The sequence below is a fragment of the Haemaphysalis longicornis genome, unplaced genomic scaffold (genome assembly GCF_048455015.1).
Source record: "Haemaphysalis longicornis isolate Haplotype H1 unplaced genomic scaffold, Haemaphysalis longicornis Haplotype H1 scaffold_4, whole genome shotgun sequence".
Taxonomy (NCBI): Eukaryota; Metazoa; Arthropoda; class Arachnida; order Ixodida; family Ixodidae; genus Haemaphysalis; species Haemaphysalis longicornis.
The window spans coordinates 58,321,641-58,342,354 of record NW_027526361.1 but is presented as its reverse complement, the minus strand read 5'-3'; the positions used below and the strand labels follow the sequence as shown (position 1 = coordinate 58,342,354).

Genomic DNA, 20,714 nt, shown 5'->3' with positions numbered 1-20,714 from the left:
AAAGCAGTTATAATAAAGTATAAATGCTTCATGGTGCGTTCTTTTATTTTAAAATGTAAGATGTAGCGACATTAGGATACGGATCGGTGGATGTGCATCTGTTCCCATCTTGTTGCCATGGCGATGAATCCAAAACTGAAACTACGTTGCTGAATTCCGGCGTTCCAGAGCTGGCCGAAGATGTGACCGCTTGTTTCTTCGCTGCGCACCAAAGAGAAAGCTTGATACGCTATGGAGGAGGAAGTCAGCGCGAAAACAATTAAGAAAACGCAAGACCTTTTGGGAGCTGTGATAAAAAGGCCACCTCTACAAGAAAAACTGCTCAAGAAACCGCCGTTTCGATTTCTGCATGACGTTATCCATAATGTGAGTACCAGTGACCCATATCATACGCCGCTTCGTCGCAACCGCGATGATTTTACGGTCTACATCAAATTACTAGTTGCCATCTGCCTGCGCGTTGCAGGTTATTAAGGCGACCAAATTTTTAGATGGCCTGTACACAGCAGAAGAGCTCACGCAAGAGAACATTAAAGTAAGTGCGGAATATTTCGTGTTAATTGTTAGCTGTTGAATATTTAGTACAACCTTACCTATGTTAATTCCAGGACAAAGAAGGCAAGATTGCATTTTTACAGAAGGCCATCGATGCTTTGGGTAAGTAACTACTCAACGATACTCTCTCGTGCTTTTTTAAGAGGGCCTGCAGTTAACAAACTGCTTTGCCAAACGCTGCCGCCCTATTTCCATTTCCCCCTTCAAATCGCAATAGTGCCATCCTATTGTCTCTGACCGTGCAGGAATCCTCACAGGATCAGCATTGCCTGTGCGCCCATCCAAAATTGTTTCTGGACACGAGGCAGAGAAAACCAACGAGTTTCTTCAGGTACTTGCAAAAGCAGCAGCAAAAAAGGTTAGCCCTCAAGTACATCTACATACACACATGTATGTATGCATGCACGGCTGGTGTTACAAAATTTAAAAAAATTGCAGCAAGACTCTACAGAGGCTGTGAAAAGAGTATTAGCCGGGGAAAAGCCTTCAGCTCCCACCAAGTCTGATAAGAAAGATGCCAGCAAGAAAAAAGAGGTGAGACCTTAAAGCGCGCGTAGCTCGCAGAATAATGCAACACTGGTTTTGTTTCAGTCATCCAAAACACCAAAAAAACCTGAAAGCGAACGGAAGTCAAGGAAGTCAGTAGCTGAGGAAGGAGCGAACAATGACAAGAAGTCGACGTCTTCAATAGCAAAAGAAACAAAAGAAAAAGAGAAGAGCTCATCGAGTGGCAAGTCGTCTAAAACAGCCAAGACAAGCAGCTCGGGAGAGCACCGATCGAAATCACGGGAGCCGGATGCGGGGAAAAAATCCGAAAGTGTCCAAGAAAGCAGCAGCACCGCACAGGAGGGCAGCACGGAACGGCCCAAAACTAGTTCAAGAAAAAAGTCCTCACGAGAACGAAAAGAACCAACTGATGCGGTTTCATCAGAACTTACGAATGGGACTGAAAAATTCGAGCAGGTGAGAGGGGCAATTCCGTTCAGCAATATTTTTTCCCGTACGGAACAGAAAGCTGAGGTTGTCGGAGAAAAGTGTTTGATTTATTTCGGTCTGAATTTTCTGCATCAGACCGAACGATGCACGCCTACGAAGTTTGCTTTCGGCTGTGATAGTAGGAAAAAAAAATAATGCACCGTACAAAAACGTACACAAATGTATGGAACAAGTTTAACGTTAAATGAAGCAGATATGAGCAGCCTGTTTTGAAGTTTGAATTTTTTTTTTTACTTTCTTTCAGAGAGAAACCTTGATAACAGAGGAGAAGTCGGCACTAGATCTGCAAACACTTGATCTGCAAACCAGCAACGTATACCCTCACTTATTTTTTCTTTTTGAATCTGTTTAAATTTCCATTCGTACAGTACGTGCGAAATTTCACAATCTGCAGAAACAGCGTCAAAGCATTGAACAGTGAAGTAAACATTTTGTTCTCCCAACCTGGAATGAGGCATGCATTCAGAACGTGTGTGTACATGTGTTTTGTATCTTACAGAACAGCACTGCTGCTCAAGGTGAAGTGGTCAAACGTCCACGGAGTACAAAACGATCGTCCCACAAAGAGCAGACAATTGAAAGCAGCACCGAAGAACGTCAAGACAAGGAGATGATGTGTAAGATGGCTGAATCACTTGTGCACTTCCCCTCAGATGGAGATGAAGTTCAGATCCTGGTGCAAACACTTTCCTTTGCAGTGAACACCGATGAGACGACATTGCAGGCGAATAACTTGGCTCCACATGACACCGCAAGCAGTGCAACAGTTGAAGTTGAGAGGCCGTTGTCCCGGTGAGCGGCTCTTTCGCTCTGGGGTCGGCACAATAGGTCAATTGTATTTCTCACCACAGGCATACGGAATTCTGTCTGTCAAAGGGCAGCTAGATGCATGCAGAGAAATGCACGCCAGCGGCATGAATTTACAATCTCCTTAACTGAAAAGTGCTCGACACAGCCAGGTCTGTCACCCTATACTTCACATAAAAAGAATCAATATGAATTGCTAAGTAAAATTATGTTCACTTTGTAGCTGGTGAAGCTACATACCTGATTTACTCAGTCTAAAAGACAAAGAAAAGCTGCCTTCAAAATTGGCGTGTTTATTGATTGACGGCATTCAAAGCACACTTTGTTAATTATTTTTGAAAACAAAAAAGAAAAGCAAAGAAAGCATGATGCTAGCATTGGATTGTACTATAAACTATAGCTTGTGCACAAGTTTGCTGTTATGGCAAAAAGCATGACTGTCTTAGAGTTGTTTGATTTCATATTTACAATTTTGAATATCTTCACGTTAAAAGGGCCAAAGACTTTTGCACTATGAACAAACAAAACAGCATAGCTATTTGCCACTGCTCAAACGGGAGACTTGGTGTTTCCAGTGCATTTTTTTAACAATTGGGAGGTTACAAATTTTTATGCATAATGCAGTGGCCGTGGTTTATAGATTACACTGCCAGAAGGGAAGTGCCTGGAAAGCGTAAGCAGTTAAAGACTTTTCTGGCCACTAAATAATTTGCAGTGACATCCCTTGTGAAAATGGAAAGAGCATTTCTAGCAAGAAATCGTAATTTCCAGCTCCATTTCTGACTAGATTTATAGATTCTAGCTGGAATCGACAGTTCTAACTATAAAAATTCTTAGTCTAGCTAGAGGCAATTATTTCTAGCTTGTAGGTTTTTTTTCCAGCTGGACCGACAAATGCTAGGCGGAAGTAATAGATGCCAGTTGGAAAAAAATCTCAATCCAGCTAGAAACTGAATTTCTAGCTAGAAAAAATTTATGGTTCAATAATCTAGCTAGAAAGAAATCTTTTCGCTTGGGAAGTTCTTGTGTCTGTGGATGTGTACCTGTGAATAGTAGCAGTCCTGTGCTTTTTGAATTCCATCACAGCTGTAAGTGATCTTTCTTTGCTAAAATAACCGTAAAAAAGCACCTGCAGCAGCATTTAACACTTGGAGTGTGCTCTTTTGGTAAATGAAACATCTGCTAAACAGAACAGAAATTCACCTTCCTTCAGGTTCTATCAACAGAGAGCCCACCGTGGTAGCAATTTTAGTAGTGCCACTTTTTGAAGGTAACAATACACGGGCTTGTTCAAATGAAACAGCTCAGTTGTCAATGCTAAGCTTTTTCCGGCTTTCTTGATTAGTTCCACTCTGAGATCATCACGACCTCGAAGCTCCAGGCCAGCAGCACCGAGAATTCGGAAGAGGGAAAGCTCTGCTGAGAGCACGCCCGCAGCAAGGTACGGAATGAAACTAAACTGCATGCTGCTGCAATCGTGGCAGTGAACAGGATTACTGCGCTGCCAGGAAGTGTGCAACTAGGCTACCATTATGGCATGAGATTGACTGATTTATTCATTGATTGATTGTAGGGTTTAACACGCCGACGCAATGCAGGCGAATAGGCGCACCTTAGTGGAGGGCTCCGGATTAATTTTGACAACCTGGAGATCTTTGACGTGTGCCAAAATCTCGTACACACTGGCGTTTTTGCTTTTTGCCCCCATCAAAAAAGCGGCCGCCGCGGCCGGGAATCGAACCCGCGACCTCGGGCTCAGTAGTAATGGCATGTGATAGTCTGCAGCACAACACTAAATGTGGACATGGATGAATATAATAATAACAAAAAAATCTAGAAGCTTCAATATTTAACACACCAGGGAAACTCCTGGCCTGTTAGGGAGGGCCTAAAAAACAGTTTAGACCAGTGAGGGTTCTTTAATGTGCGCTGAAATGTTGCCCACATGGGCATTTTCGTTCTTTAGTCTCTTTCATAAAGACAAAAGAACAAGAAGCTGGATTATATTCTTTTCCCCTTTGATGATAGGTTTTTTTTCTGGTGCAAGGCCACCAAAGGGCAAAGAAAAAAAAGTACTCTTTTTCTCTTTCTTTTGTAAAAAGGGAAAAGAGAGTCAAGATTCGAATCCACGTCATTATGTTCATCAGCAGAATGATTCGGCCTCTGGGATAGTCTTATAAATTACAATATATTGTATGATAGGTGCCTAATGAGGCATCAGTAAGGCTGCCGCACTACATCTACTACATCCTGTAAAGGAAAGAAAGAGAGCTTTTGCCTGTGAACTTTCATGCCAGAAAAATAATGTGCACATTTCTGTGTTGAAATTTAGGTGCACGGTATTTCAGCATGCTTGAACTTTCATACAAGCTAAGATTGTCTTCCTGTTCTTTGATAACAGAGCTGCAACTGCTAAGCCTGTTGAAAATGTCATCTTGGACACAAATGGGGACACAAATGAAGATGGCAAGGACGACGAATTTGTGATCATCGATGCAGCAGTTGAACCAGTTATGGTATGTAAAGTACATTTCTAACAATTCCTCTAGAGTATGCCAGTGTCCTGCTTGACATAGATGCACCTTAAAAAAAAAAAAGGGAAAAACAATAATGGTGCAGAACTGGATTGAATGCAACAGAAAAACAGGAGAATACCACTTTTTAAGGACCCACCAATATGTTAGTGCACCACAATTACATCCCATACAACACATTTTTTATTCTGGCTGTTCACACATTATATATATATGTTGAGTTCTTTTTTTTCTGTCTCTTTACCTTAACTGTTCTTTTTTCATAGAATTGCATTTAATTTTGCTAAGCTTCCCTTATCACTTATCCGAGGATAAAAGTGGAACTACAGTTAAACCTGGATGTAACGAACCTCTATATAACGAATTCCTGGATTTAACGAAGTTTTTGGATTCCCCATTTCCGCCTTCATTGAAGCACATGTGTTTGCGACCTCTTTGTTACGAAGGAGTTGCGACGGTTAACCTGAATATAACGAATTTGCTACCCTGATGAGTAAGGTTTCTTGCCATTTTTCTGAAAACTCGGCCGGTGAAATGCACTAATTTAGCGAATTTCGCCCGCACCGCAATCTCTCATGCGTTTCCACGAGTGAGAGTGGTGTCGGTTAAGTGCTAGGCCTACCTGTCGGCATCTAGTCGCGTGTGTCCCCTCATATCTGTGGTGTGGGTTCGTGGATGATTTCTGTTTCTGCCTGAATACGAAAAGATTTGTCGTTTCAAGAAAAGGTCGCAATTTTAAATGCCGTCTCCACCGGCGAGAAAGAAGAACGTCGCCGTCCTGTACAGTGTCCCAGCTAGCATCCCTTCAACAATTTTGACTGCAGAAAAGAGCATAGCGTTCGCGAAAAGGCGCCCTTTTCAGCTTAAGTTTGGTTCTTGAAACGCGTCAAGGCACCGAAGAGGGTCGAAAAGCAAAAGTGATGCTTAATTACGTTAGTGAATTCGGGGGCCGTGTAGTATACCGCAAGCACTAATCGCGCAGTTTTTCAGTGTGAAATATATCCTTGAACAAGGGTGAGTTCAGCATTACTGATGCCTAGCGTATTCGTTTCGTTTCTGCTTCATTCCCGAGAGCTTTAACTGGAAACCTGCATGTAACGAAAACCTGTATTTAACGAAAAAATGCGATTTTTTTTCAACTTCGTTATATCCAGGTTTAACTGTATGTAATTCTTGGTGCTGCCTGGTACATGTGTCCATTTGTGCTCTCCAATAAGCGACGAAAAAATTGATACGCATTCAAAGTTAAAAATCAATACTTAAGAATTCACCAGAGAAACATGACATATGAAGATTGGCTACGGTAGGGGAATCTAGACTGACTTCGGACTTCCTTGGGTTGTTGCGCCAAATACCATTGTGCACAGCCATTTTCATATTGTAATATGATCAGAAGAACAGCTAGAAATCGTACATTTGAACTTTTGCTCGGCGGAGGAAATGTTTTGACTGCAGACCTGTCACCCTGCCCAGAGCTGAAGTACGAGTTACAGTGTCATACAATATTTCACCAATATTTTTGCAGGCAAAAGTGGACACTCCCAGCTCGGAACACTTGCCGGAGGCTGAACAGGGTAGGTACACTGGTGCGAAAGCGATGCGGAATGTTGATGCCATCCTTATACAAACTGATGCTCATTTCGTTTTGATGATGAAGTAAATGCTTTAACACAGCATCAAAAATGTACATTAAAGAAGTTTGGATCATGTGTTAAATTTCCTCCGAACGTTCAACAAAGCAGTTACGATGCTCAAATTGATAGAAGTTAGCTACAATGAACATCTATGTCACTGTCACGTTGTTTCCCATCAATTCGGTAAGAGTTTTGACATGAACCTTGCCATGTTTTCTGTCCGACACAGAAATGGCAGTCACTCTTGCACGTATTTCTTAGCGTCAGCTACCTCACTTTTTGCCCCCTCCATATTCTTCAAACACCATCAACCAATGCAAGGGATTTTCAAATAACCCTGAAAATGGGTTATGCAGAAGGCAGATTTTATCAGGTCACTGTTCGCAGAGTTAATTTAAGTGAATAACCAAAGGCATGCTAATGTCCTGAGCATGCATAAAACATATACATCATGCGCCAATGTTCACAAGCAGGTCTTCCCTGCTGCCCTCTGAATACCGTGTCATTGTAAGGCTCTCTCAGGAACACTGCTCTTACCTGTGTGAAGGCAGCTTTACTTCCTTAAAACTGGTTGGTCAGCTTATGTAAATTATAACTACAATGCCCTAGTGCTATGCCACCCAGCATTATTTCACTTGAGAGACTGCGACATGTCACATGTGGTTCCAGGAAGCCTTGTGAAGCAGATCCTTGAAGCAAAAAAAGAATTGGAGCAAGGAAGTCAGAGGCCATCTACAGGTCTAACAATGACGGTGAGTACAAGCAGTCTTGTGGCTCTCAAGCCAACTATTTAGCGGGCCTCCATCACCCACAGTGACAGTCAAATCAAATCTTCCGTGGTACTATGTACTATTACCAATCAGGCATGGTACAGCTTAGCAGATAAGGAAGAACAAAAAAAAATTTGACCTTGATGTAGCTTCTTTTTGTCACCCTGAAGAGAAATTGACAAGATGACATTTCAAAAGGAATAAAACGCATACCTGGCTGAAGTGAGTAATAATACTCTTGCCTAGCTAAATAGATGTGCGAAGTCACCTCGGGAACCTTGTGGCCGCCCATGCGCAGTTGAAAGTAACAGTTTACAAGCCACAAGGGTGATAGCCCAAGGAAATTTATCTTGCTTGTGACAGCCAAGCCAGTGTTACGTGTGCGCGAGTGGTTCTACACTTCATAAAGCTACCGCGTTGCCCAGGGGAGGATGAAATCGTGCCGTCCAAAATTTGAGCCAAGCAAAGACCCCTGCTAGATGGGTTCAATCGTTCCACCCTACAAAACGGAGAGATGGGTACAACCTCGTTATCTTCTCTGAACAAACCATGTTCATGCATACTAAAAGCTGAGGGCGCACGTTGCAGCTGTAATACACGAGGACGTATTAACCGTGGGTATGGACTCTGCATGGTGCGAGATCCAGGGACAATACGTTCATGTCTTGTGTTGAAAGGTACCGGGTTTTTGGCGGCACAAGCAGAGTACTTCTGTTGCAGACTACGCCCGTGACACCTTCAAAGAGCCAAGGCCAGGACAAGATGGACTCGCTGCGACAGCACATCCAGGCTGTGAGCCGCGGAGCACTGCCTCTGGGAAGGCTGCTGGACTTGCTGTCCGAGGACTTGGACTCCATGAACGCTGAGCTGAACTCTTGGAAGGAAGAACATGCCAAGAACCTGCAGGCATACAGCTCCGAGCAGAGGTAGTGTACACCGTGGGCAACAAACGAGCTGCCTCTTAGAATTTCTCGGCTAGCCCCACCAAGGGAGTGCCACCGAAACCAACTTCCAGGAACCTTAGACTAGAGTAAAAAAATTACCCCGGAAATAGCTAAAGAAAACGTGTGTAAAGTGTGCCAGAACTTACTGGCTGTGTAGTGTATGAAACTGTGTGCATAACCTTACTTCTACCACGACCAATTTCAGGGCCTCAACAACACTGAGGCAGCATGGAGGCTTCAGTAATTTACAAAAATCCCGGGGTATCTCCACTAATGTGAAACCTGGGGAGGGGTGGGACATGCAGTGTATAAGTGTATTCTTGGCGCCTTGGTGTTTTTGCCAACGGAGATGAAACCATTGGGGGGGTAGAGGTATACAGCTTTGCTGTAAACGTCCCGTATCTTCGAAGCACGAAGTGTTTTGGTTGGCGCAAGGCATAAACGGTGTTTTTTTAGTACACGTTACGAAGCGCTCCAGCGCGAGGCGTAAACGAGTGCCCGTGTTTTTTTAGTATGCAGTGCGTACTAGCGCGAGGCGTAACGAGTTTCCCGGTGTTTTAGTATTGTGACTACATGAGATGACGATTACGACGATGATGACAACAGGAGACGCCAACAGCCCGAGCCCTGCCCTAAAAGGTTTAGGCTCCTCGCTTGAGGCAGACAAGTAGTCAGTGTGAGCCATACAGCTGTTGGGCAGGCTGTGAGAGTGAGTTTTTTTAATGAAACAGTGAAGAAACATGAAGTGCCGAACAGGGTATTGCATACAAGTGCTGACTAAAGATTGCTAGTTGTAATGCACAAAGTGAGTTAGCAGGAAAGGTTTATATAACTAACCCTAGGCCTGTTATTATCCCTTTGTTTAGTTAGTTTTAAAAGTGCGATTACTCCAGTGAGGTCCAGTGCGCTGACAATTTATAAGAGCGATTTCACTGAAGTCACCCAACCTGTGCTTGATGACAGAGGAACGTAGAACTTGTGAAATCGGAAACCTATTAGCATTTGGCATAACAGAATCTTGATTGAAAAAGGGGCTTTAATAGATGCAGTTAGATTGCATATTTAGTCGAGAGAGATGCAGCATGAAGACTAGACAAGCTTTTCTACGCAATCATAAAACATTTCAGAACCCTCACCGGCACAGGCAACATGCCGAGGGCAGACAGTGTCAGGTAAAGCAGATGACAGATGAGCACTTCGATGATGTGACTTTGTTGACCTGGCAGGCCAGCTTTCCTGCTCATTAAATTGTGCAGCAACTTCACTGGAGGGCTCACAGGATGCCCTGGGAGCACTGAATGAGAGAGGAAGTTGTGGCCCAATTCTTCAGCCCTCAAGTGACTGTGTTGATAGAAATTGAACGAAAGAAGAGAAATGAAGTGAGCCAAAACTGACTGACATTTTTCAGCATGACGGACTCAATACTGGAGCCTCTGAGACAAAACCTGGAGGAACTTGACCAGCGCATCAGCGACCAACTGGAGACCATCTCGGCAACCAAGGCCACCATCTTCAGCAATGCTGAACGACTGGAGAAGATGCTGGCTGCTGCAAACCTCGGCCGCTGATGTGCATTTCACATTTGAAACTTTTATTGCGAGGCCTAGCCTCGCAACTGTTGTTCGTTTGGAGTGTGGTACTACACACAAATAAACACACATGCAGTGTTGTGTGCTGCAACAGTATTTCAGCTGGCAGAGCCATGGCCGTAGGTATCACTTGCGATGTAAATGCTGCCAATAAACGTCTTGGGCTCACTTTGCCTCAACACTTAACCTTAGCTGGTACAACAGCGTTTAAAAACAAAAGAAGGCAACCGCTACACCTGTCAGGAAAGGGCAACGTATCTGTGTGAAGAAAAAAAAAAGCTATGTGCTTTGCTGCTTCTAGTTTCTGACACCTCTGAACAGCAACATGGGTGCGCACCTTATAATATTACATTTAAAGAAAAATGGAGGTTGTTTTAGGTACATTTGAACTTTGTGCAAGGTGTATTTTTAAACTGCCAAGAAAAGCAGTAGTGTTATTGAGTTAGTTCAGTAATACGATTGGCCAGGAAATTAAGCATTTAGACATTTATTGGCATTGAATCGAGAAGTAAGAAAATGCATGCAATAACAACTTAACTTACAAAAATAGTATACCACTTACGTACAAGGCACCAGTACATTCTCTAGAGCCCCCTTTTTTTTACACGGAAACATGTGCGGCGGCAGAGCATCAGCCGAATGTGCCCTCTTCGTCTTGCTGGTCAAGAAACAGCCTCAGTGCAGCAGTCTCAATGGGGATCAGGAGGTTTTCAGTGCCGTCGTGACCCTGGTAGGGAATGAAAGCAAGGCAGCTTTACGTGTGACCAAAACTAAACTTGGTTAGATGTTTACAAAAGTCAACGATTGCCCTAAAATTTCAAAGGGCTGCCCATTCAAAAGCAGGCATGAAAATACGTGTCGTTGATGGAGAGGGAACCTCTGGTGTGCAATATAGGACATACATTTAAGCTGTTTGCAAAAAAAGAAACAAACATAGTTCCATGAGAAGAACAACAATACACAAACTAACAAGTCTTTTAAGCGATATTACCATAAAGTTACGAGAAAATGCCCTCCCCCGAAACATTGCCCACCCCCTTTTAGGACTGAAATATGTATTCAATTTACTAAAAGACCCCAAAGATAGCCCAGCCCCTAAAATTGCGCTAGCTTCGACACCTTTGGAATCCCATGATCTCCCTCTGCGAAAACATCCCGCTGCCATTTCTTCTGCATTCAATAGTCTTCTGTATTCAATAGTCAAAGTTTAGTGGGTGTTACAATCGAGGACATAGCGTTTTTTTTTTTTTCTTCGGACCGCGAAAAATGGGTGCGCGTTACAATCGAGGGCGCGTTACATTCGAGTAAATACGGTAATGTACTGTCAGATGCATAATACAGGTCACCAGAGCTTGAAATGGGGCTAGTTGGTTTCTTACTCGGAACATTGCTGGCGCTAGGCGGGACAAGGACGACAAATTACACACAACTGGAGCGCACACTACCAACTGATTTATTAATCACAACAAACACAACTTATAAAGGGAAAATTCAGATGACGTGAAAGGTGGAGTTGATCAATCTCGCTGAATGAATACAATATTTGTTATGCGCATGCGCTAGCCTACGAACTGTCAAGTAGTGCCATCTCAGTTGTCGACAGTGCAATTGATGGCGAACTGATACAGTCTTTTTCTTTTCAAAGAAGGCATACATTGAAGGCATACTTTCAAAGAAGGCATACATTGGCCAAACTGGACGCTGCGTCAACGAACGACTCAGAGAACACAACAATATGTGCAAGCAAGTCTCAGCCCCAGGGCACTTGGCTGCCCACTGCGCCAGACATGGGTGCTCTGCGAAATTCGAAAGCACCACGATTCTCTTTGAATCTTCAGAAACGATCACCCGCGAGATATGGGAAGCTTACGCCATCCGAAAAGAAAAAGACTGTATCAGTTCGCCATCAATTGCACTGTCGACAACTGAGATGGCACTACTTGACAGTTCGTAGGCTAGCGCATGCGCATAACAAATATTGTATTCATTCAGCGAGATTGATCAACTCCACCTTTCACGTCATCTGAATTTTCCCTTTATAAGTTGTGTTTGTTGTGATTAATAAATCAGTTGGTAGTGTGCGCTCCAGTTGTGTGTAATTCGTCGTCCTTGTCCCGCCTAGCGCCAGCAATGTTCCGAATAATACAGGTGTCGCAGGTGAAACAAAAAAGCAAAACAGCAAGCCCACACGAACAGGACTTAGTGGGAAGAGAGTGGGTTACCTTCTTGATCTTGAGCAGCATGTGGTCTAAGAACTCCCTCAACTGTGCTCGCAGTGTGAGGTCGCTGTTGACAAGAAAGGCCTCCCGACAGCGGTGGTAGCAGTCGTGGAACGCCATCCCTGTAAACAGCACAGCACGTCGTCAGGCATCCCTGTGGTTGACATAACAACTAGCAAGCACTCTTCGGGTGTAAATAACAACTGCTTGCTTCACATAGTGCTTTGTTTGCAATTCCAAAATATGTACAACATAACTGAAAGTTGTAAAAGTTGGTGATACATCATGGGAAGAAGTGCGAGAAAGACGACTACGCAAAAAAAAAAGAACACGCAGGGTAACGCGCTACTACCAACTGGTAGTTGCAAGTAGTTCGCCGTCATGTGTGTTCTTTTTCGCACAGTCGTCTTTCTGGCACTTCTTCCCATGCCAAAATGCGAAGTCACAAAAAAATCCTGGGCCATCTCCACTAACATGAAACCTGGGAGGGGCAAAGCATGCAGTGTATAAGTGTATTCTTGCCGCCTTGGCATTTTTGCCAACGGAGATGAAACCGTTGGGGGGTTGAGGTATACGGCTTTGCTGTAAAAATCTCCAATCTTTGAAGCACGAAACATTCTAGTGTGAGGGGTAAACAAGTGCCCAAGTGTTTTTTTAATACGCGTTACGAAGCACTCCAGCGCGAGGTGTAAACGAGTGTCCCGGCATTTTTTTTAGTACATGTTACGTTCTAGCGCAAGGCGAAAGCGAGCTTCCGGGTGTTTTAGTACCGTGACTGCATGAAACGACGATTACCTCAACGATTACGACGACGACAGGAGATGCCAACAGCCCCAGCCCCTAAAGGCTACCTCACCTTGAAAACTCAGTATAAACAACGAACCAGAGGAAAGGCCTAGCCTGTCTTCTCTTGTTACCATAATTTCTGTCAGCCACCACTGTAGCGCTTTTGCTTTGGTCGACTTACAGCCTAAGTTGGCAGCAACATTGAAAATGTTTACACTTTTTACATTAGACTTTTTAGTGCAATGTACGTGGTTGAACATAAATCCAGTTCAACAGGACAAGGTCTCACTGGTCACCCCAGGTATTAACGAGATTTCACTGCAAATGAGATTTCACAATGCCCAAGCACTGCTCATTACGATGAGCTTCAGTTCAGTTAGTTCTTGCATATATAGGGAGTTTTAGCTGACCGTTTTTCACGGTCCGCTCCGCTCCGAAAGCAAGCGGGAGCGCCATTGCACATGCGTGGCGCGCGTGGCTGCGAACGGCATTGGCTCCGGTTGCGCTGAGCGTGCTGCCAACGCCGGAGCGGACCGTCGAAGACGGTTAGCTAAAATTCTCTTATATCTTTTTGTCTTCAGCATCGCTTCAACCCCTGCGGGCTTTCCTAGGGAAGCTGCCCTAGTCAGTGCACACGCACCTGGGTAAGCCGGTGAGTCTGCACTGTCAAGCTGGTGTCGAGCAATGAGGAGGAATATCTTGCGGGCGTTCGGGGTCAGGCTGCAGAAGACGTGTTTCAACGAGCTCAGGCTGCTGGAAGCAGTGCTCTTCAGGGGCTCCAAGCTGGACTCCAGCACATACGGCTCCAGGGTGGTGGTGTCCACCCATGCGAAGCGGAAACGGCGCGACGTCTCCTGGTTCCACACTGCACGCAACAAGCAAAGATTTCGCGTTCCACTGACTCAGAAAATGTTCCCGAAGCCCCAAGCAGATGGCGAAGAGAATACCCGTCAAGAAGCTGCCGCAGTCGCTGGTGATTTACAAAATGTACTGGTGCTTGTTAAGATAAGCACAGTGCCAATTTTGTTAAGAAGAATTAGCAGTGTACCTTAAAAGTAGGGACAGATGCTTACAACTAGGCATATTAGCACTGTTTTCGTCAGAATGACACGGCAGAGCACTTAAAATCCCGTCGATACAAGAATTCGTAATGAAGTTGGCAGGAAACTCGGCACAGAGAGAGTATCACACAACAGTTTCAAAAACTCTCAGGGGGGAGGGGGTGGGGGGGGGGTGAAGAAAAAATGGATTAAGTGACTAGCAGTTCAATGCCCAATATAGTTTTATATGTAAAGAAAAAAAGCACTAAAAAACAGGAGTAAGATTGACACAGTCATTGTCACTCAGGACCAACATTACAGACACCTGCTAGGAACAAACAGAACAGCATCCAAATGTGCCCATACCTTAGCAACCCGTAATAAAATAGCAGTGAGAGCACAAAAATGCTTACACAATGCAGCATTTATGTGGTCTACTGAGGCGATAATGTGGATGTGAGGTGCTGTTGAGAGAGTCGAGAGCACTTCTTGGGCCTTGGAGTTCCTCAGGTTCAGGCCATCAATATTGTTGATTAAAAGAAAAATGTCATCTGCATCTGGAGGGACAAAATGAGGGAGGGGTTGGCCACTCAGCCTAAATCACGGCAGGGAAGAAGACAGAAAAAGCATCAACTCGCAGTTGTATTTGTTGGCGCCACCAACACGACATGCACTACGCCACACGTTGCCTAGTTATGCAATGAACGCCAGTGTTATGCCGCATGAAACAGCAAACAGAATAACAAAAATTCATTCACGAACTGTAAAGCGAAACTTCAAGGAACTACCTCTTTCATCCAGTGAGTGCACACAGATTTGCAGCTACCTTCCTGACCTGTGTCTGTCCACTTAGAACTAGGTGCTAAAAGGTTGTTAAGGGTGTCTAGCTGAGTGCTTCTTGCTGCAGGCAAGCTTTCTTAGCTCTTTGTGCAGTAGCAGTACAAATCACACCCTGGAAATAACTTAGTGGCCCAGGAAAGAACACCTCATGCAAATGTGTCCACCTGATGCTAAAAATTAAAGTGCAAATTGGTGCTAGGCGATTGCGGCTGGAACGCGAAATGCCCGAGTTCAACTGTTGCTTTGAACCATTTATTCAGATTCTCTCGCGCTTGGCTCCCCTTGGGGTAAATCTCCCATGACCGATACAACTGACCTGTGATTGTTAGACCAGTAGGATCAGTATAATTGATGTTCCGGAAGAATTCCCTCGCAAAGACGTAGTCAATCTTATGTAGGCTTGGTCTAACTGTTGATATGCTGTCCTTGGAGTAGATGTCCAGATCTTGGCGTGTCATGCTTCCCGCTCAACCTTGACATTTAATACACAAATGGTGGTGATGATGCCCTCGATCTGTTTTCTCATTTTTCAGCACGTTTAGTACCTACCCATTGAGGAGGGATTGGCTCGGACATAGCCCGCCATTTAAAGAGCTTTTTTGTTTCTGATAAATGACTTCATCGGGGTGATTTCAAACCACGTGCCCATCCCCTGGCATGCGGTGCATCCTAGCAACCACTGCATCCACAGCAACATGCAGCCATGGCTTTGCATATCAAAAGCATTCTGCTTTCTCAGTACATTGGATAGTGAGCTTGATGATCAAGAGGTCCGTGGTTTGAAACTGGCCAGGGCAAGCTTAGATTCTTTTCAGAGTTCTATTCTGCCAAGATCACACATGCCGACGGGAAAGCACTTGGGGAGTAGCCTAAGAATGTTTCGCGCTAAAAACGGTATGAATGTGGAAGGAGCAACAATGCTGACCGTTTCTTGAGAACTGTTCGACTATGTGTTCCACTTGAACTGGTCCAACAGCTGATGATGTTGATTCCTTACTCGGAGCACACTGGTTGATACAGTTGAGGATCTAAATAAAGCAAAAAAAATCTCTCTCAAATATGTATTAGCACATAAATTGTGCATTTCATCTGTGCCCTGTCAGAAGCATGACACTGGACATATTTAGTCTGTCCTTCATTGCAAACTACAAATGGTTGAGAAGTAAAGGGGTGCTCACTGGGGGAAAAAAAAAGTTATTTTTGGTCCAGGCCAGTGCCACTGAAAGTACAAGACATGAAAGACTAAAGGCATTTGCCAGAAATCTTCGAAATTCTCCTCCATACTTTTTTTTTATTTTACATGTACGCCTTCATGCACGCATGCCGCCCACCATCAGCCTAGAAATTTAAGGCCAGAATGGCCAAGCAAAATTCAATTTAATTTCAAAGCTAGCTGGTCAGCACTTGTGCGAACTGTCCTCCCCACCTTTCCTCCCCCCAAGGGCACTTGCCTCTGTGCACGACAACGACGGGTTGAAGCCGTTGACAGTGACACACGCGAACTGCGCCAACATGTCTTCCTTGAAAGTTTGCAGGAGCTTTATTTTGGAGCCAGGCCCGTGAAGCAGCAGGGTGAAGCCTTCCCTGAAGCCAAATTCAGAGGAGAGTTGGGCGGCATGCATTCAACACACACATCGGGAGAAATTGTTTTGATGCGTCATTGGTCGCACTCATTGCATCCACGAAAAATGGTGGACACTGTGCTTATTTAATAACATCACGCACAGTGGCCAGTAATGATGGCACATTGCAAGGACTACAGGAGCTGCATAGTTGTAACAGAAAACAAGCAAGAATGGCTACAGCAGCAAACTATGAAAAAGGAAGAGGGTACTTATTTGCCTGCGAATTTAGACAATGCAAGCCAGGTTCTGTGGTGTTGAGGTGGTCTGCAACTTGACCAAAACTACATCTTAAGTTGTGGTTGGTGTTAAGCAGTAAAGGCAATCATGCCAAATCCCCTGAACAAGATTTCCAACCTTAAAAGTCTGAAAGCCAGAAAAACCTTGCTTTGTGTACTCCGCAGCCTTCCAGTCAAAAACAAATCATAAGCTTTGTTGAGCAAAAAGGTTAATTCACCTTGAATAAGTACTCGCCTGATAGAGATGCGAAAGTACACCAGATTCACATGACTTACAAACATTTCTTACTTCATGCCCTCACACAAACATTTTCAGTTCAAGTGGAACACCATATATATTGCTGGCTTATTTAATGAAATACTAATAAGCATTAGAACAGTACTCATTTGCCTAAAATGACTACCCATCCCCACCAAGGCAAGATGCCTGTTTCTCTGACACGAGCCGACGTGAACATGTTACTACTCACCTCAAAAGTGCCAGCCAGTGCGAGAAGCACGTGCGGTAATGTACTAGCAGTTTTGCCCGATGTTTTGCGTGAGGGTCATCAACGGTTTCCAGAATGTTGTTGATCTCGTCAGGCGCCATCACAGGCCTGCCCAACTTTGTGAGCGTGTGGTTGGAGGTCTTGGACTTTGAACTACTCATAAAATAGCTGCTGTATTTTCCTAGGCCAGTCTGAAAAGGAATACAGGAATTGACAGAGGTAAATGCACCATAACCATCCCGCTTTCCTGAACTACAATCCCTTTAACCTAGGCAAAAGTGGCGAGACATGTCAAACTACTGCCAACCAGAGCACGAAATTTTTTACATCACAAACACTAGAATGAAACGGGAAGGAGGGTTCTTGCAATGCACATTTTGAAAAATCCAGGAGAAAAAAATTGGCCGCATATCTGCTCCTTTCGTTGCAAATGCCGTCAAAAGACGACAGTCTTTATCGGCTTTTGCGAAGTAAATGCCTCCCTTCGCTTTCCCGCTCACCTCTCATGTTGTTCCTCTTGCGTCGCGCTCCTCCCAAGGTAAATACGCCAAAGGTTCGCTTAAATCATTTTAAACTTCCCGCGTTCCTCTGCTCCAAACCGGGTGTCTCGATGCGAACGCTGCCGTACGGCGAAGACTCGCGTTAATCGAGGCGCCCTACTCCAACGTTTATAGAACCGCGTTTCCCTATTCCACGTGCATTGCAAGCAGAACGTGGAACCTATCTAGTAGAACCTTGCGTAACTGTTGCCGGTTGATTTCTTAAAATGGCGCCAGAAGCTATAGTGGCGCGGGCGACAGCAGGCGACGGCGGAGTGAATTCTTTTTCTGCAGTTGATGAAGTATTTAATTTCGCAAAAGTCAAGAATGTTTGATTTTTTATAAAGGAACACTGCAAATATCACTTCTGTATTGATTTGTTGTCTCATATTTGCATAATGTCTTTTTCTTCTTCAACAATGTTGACAAGTATGAACACTACACCAGACATAGACGTGTAGATTTAGCTGTGACTATATAAGACTATTGCGCAGGCATTGTTTTGCTCTGGCCGGGTGACTGAATCGAGTCACAGACAGACAGACCAAAATTTCTGGGTTTAAGTAGCCCAAGAAAGACTATCGTCTTTAAAAGTCAACTTACCTCGTCCTCATCTTCTTCATCTCCAGACGATTTTTCACTGTCGGAGTCGCCAGAGGACGCTTCATTATCTTCCTTCATCTTTGACAGTTCTTCAAAAATGAGCACACGAAGAGTAAGAAATCAAGCATTTTCTGATAAAGCTAGTAAGCTAAGGAGTCAGTCACTCACTCTGTTTAATCTTTTTCCGGAGTGAATAGGGCGACTTTGTCGGAACAGGCTGACGAGGAGTGCTTGAAGTGCTTTTGCTTTTCTGCCTGCCTGCCGTCTTTGGAGAGGCTTTGACAGCTGAAGACAACACAGAACTGGCATAAAGATAGGTAAGTAAACGAAGTACAAATTTTAAGAAACGGCAATTACCATGCTTTGCTGTTGGTGTGCACGTCAGGTTAAATACTTGACGTCCTGTCAGTGCGTCGCTGGTGGCATGAAGACCTAAGTAGCAGGTATTATGGCAACAATGTCAGCAATGAATACAAAGGGGCGTATCTCGTACATACCGACTGGAACTGGCGTCTCTTCCTGCTCCACGCCAGCAACAAGAGGAAGCTCTTTAGCCACCAGTGGTTCTGGCACACTTTTCCTGGCTAGAATCATTGGTAAAGTAATAGAAAAATCAATAAAATAAGGCACAACAAGTGCCCAAATAAACTGAATAAAGCACTCTAACCTCATAAACAATGGAGAAATAGAGGCCTCAGAATGAGTGCTCAACATGACATATTAAACTCGGCAGCCGCAATGTACTATCATGATGAATTGAAATACAAACAACGGAGTGCGTGGCTTTCAGAACATGCCGCTCATCATGGCGACGGGCCGCGTATGCGCAGGGCGAACAAACTACGAGAGTTTGTGTCCAACGTTGATATGGAAACACCGTCAATCGGTGAGCGAGCGCTTTGGTTTGTCTTCCCACCGTGTTCGGCGCCCGCTCACGCAACCGTTATCTTTGTTGCTGCAATGAGTGAGAACGGCGCATGCAGCTATATTTATTTTATTTTTTATTTAATGCTGAGCACCCAATGGACGATGAAAATACGATGGTCTGTCCATATTAAGGTTGGTCACGAACTCTCGTAACTTGTTCGTACTGCACATACGCGATTCGTTGCCACAATGCACGGCATGTACTGAAAGCCATGCGCTCTGTTGTTCGTATTTCAATTCATCATGATAGTACACTACTGCCTCTGGCTAGTTTTACTTTTATGAGTGAAATTTATTTGGAGCTGCACAACGCTGCACCAGCATGAAATTGCCTGCCCTGCACAGTAAGGCACACATAAATAGGGGGAAATACAGTGAGTACGCCTTGTCTTTACGAGAGGAATTCTGTACTACGGCAGCAAAAATACATAATGCGTAGTGGGGTAGACACTTGCACCTCTAAAGTGCAAGAAACACAGCTTCCTTGACTACGAGGTACAGCAATTCTCTTATACGTCGCTGCATTAAAGCTTCCTTTTAAATTGCACATGAGAACCAGCCACTTCGCTACGTGGCTTGTCGGAAAGATATGCTTGTTGGCCGCTCTGGTGCTACACAAGACTTAGCTTGCGTAAGTAATACCAGGTCACGTTTTCAATTATGACTAACGCAAAAACATCTGTGTGCGCACAGTTTAATAAATGTTAATAAGCACCAGGCAATGAACAGCACACCGCCGTCCACCTACTTACCCACCAAGCTAACAAACTTTCTTACCATTATTACTGCTACCGCGAAAGCTACTAGTGACTCGGCCTCCTGATCTTTCTATGCTACCGTAACGCGAAAAACCAAGGAGCGGCCCCGGAGTGGAATAGAGTGAGAGACGTCCGTTATACATTTCGCCACTGAGGGCGGTTGCGCGTACGGTATGAAATGCAGTGCATGCACTGTTATGATGCACTTGCGAATTGCTGCGCATGGTGCATGATCTGCGAAAATATATAAGTAGACAAAGCCCCGTAGAATTAGATTTGCATGGAAAAATCCTGCAGCCAGCTCTAGCTCGATTCCAGCCAAGCGCTATGGCGCAAGGGATTCAATCATGTCCTGTGGTTTCTTTTTGATCCAACGGGCTCACTTCAACCTAACCTGACAAGCATGGGGTGTCGCAACGTATACTCCTACAGTTAGTGTAAATTACCTACTTTAAATCGGCCTTTAAGAAAGTTGTGTTCTCAAATAAGCTTCGTGCAGACAGTGCAGAGCATATGCAACAGGTTCCCCAACTGACTCGGCAACGTGCGCGGGCTTTACGGCGTATTACCTTCTTTCTTTTTCTTGCTTGCATCTGAAAGATTGTATATGTGCTCGATGACATCGTCGTCACCCACAAAGGTAACTTTAACAGCTCCGTTGGCAGTAACGCTAGCCATCGGGTTGGATCTTTTGGGGAAATGCTTGTTTGGGTTGACCGCGAACTAATTTATGCAAATTTGGGTCATGTCGCTCACCATTGGGCTGCCGAAAAAAACATTGCTCTTTTGTAAAAAACAAGATGCAGTAAAAAAATTGTGCTACA

General features: G+C 44.4%; 2 protein-coding genes across 2 annotated transcripts; one reads left to right on the top strand and one right to left on the bottom strand.

Annotated features, from left to right (window-relative positions):
- The first annotated feature begins 61 nt into the window (after positions 1–61).
- Positions 62–9,997, top strand: Ift54 (intraflagellar transport 54). Its single transcript, XM_077706868.1, has 15 exons — positions 62–366; positions 467–535; positions 609–657; positions 801–913; positions 994–1,089; positions 1,147–1,518; positions 1,796–1,864; positions 2,051–2,168; positions 2,250–2,343; positions 3,704–3,799; positions 4,760–4,874; positions 6,418–6,466; positions 7,196–7,278; positions 8,017–8,222; positions 9,649–9,997. Exons 1-15 carry the CDS (start codon positions 232–234, stop codon positions 9,806–9,808), a joined length of 1,824 nt encoding a protein of 607 aa, XP_077562994.1. The 5' UTR covers positions 62–231; the 3' UTR covers positions 9,809–9,997.
- Positions 9,998–10,306: 309 nt separating this feature from the next.
- Orc2 (origin recognition complex subunit 2) lies at positions 10,307–20,636 on the bottom strand. The gene is made up of 12 exons (XM_077706869.1): positions 20,460–20,636; positions 18,703–18,789; positions 18,563–18,637; positions 18,374–18,490; positions 18,206–18,294; positions 17,046–17,254; positions 16,166–16,298; positions 15,640–15,742; positions 14,288–14,431; positions 13,475–13,699; positions 12,052–12,170; positions 10,307–10,556 (listed from the first exon to the last, which is right to left on the bottom strand). Exons 1-12 carry the CDS (start codon positions 20,566–20,568, stop codon positions 10,461–10,463), a joined length of 1,506 nt encoding a protein of 501 aa, XP_077562995.1. The 5' UTR covers positions 20,569–20,636; the 3' UTR covers positions 10,307–10,460.
- Positions 20,637–20,714: the final 78 nt, after the last annotated feature.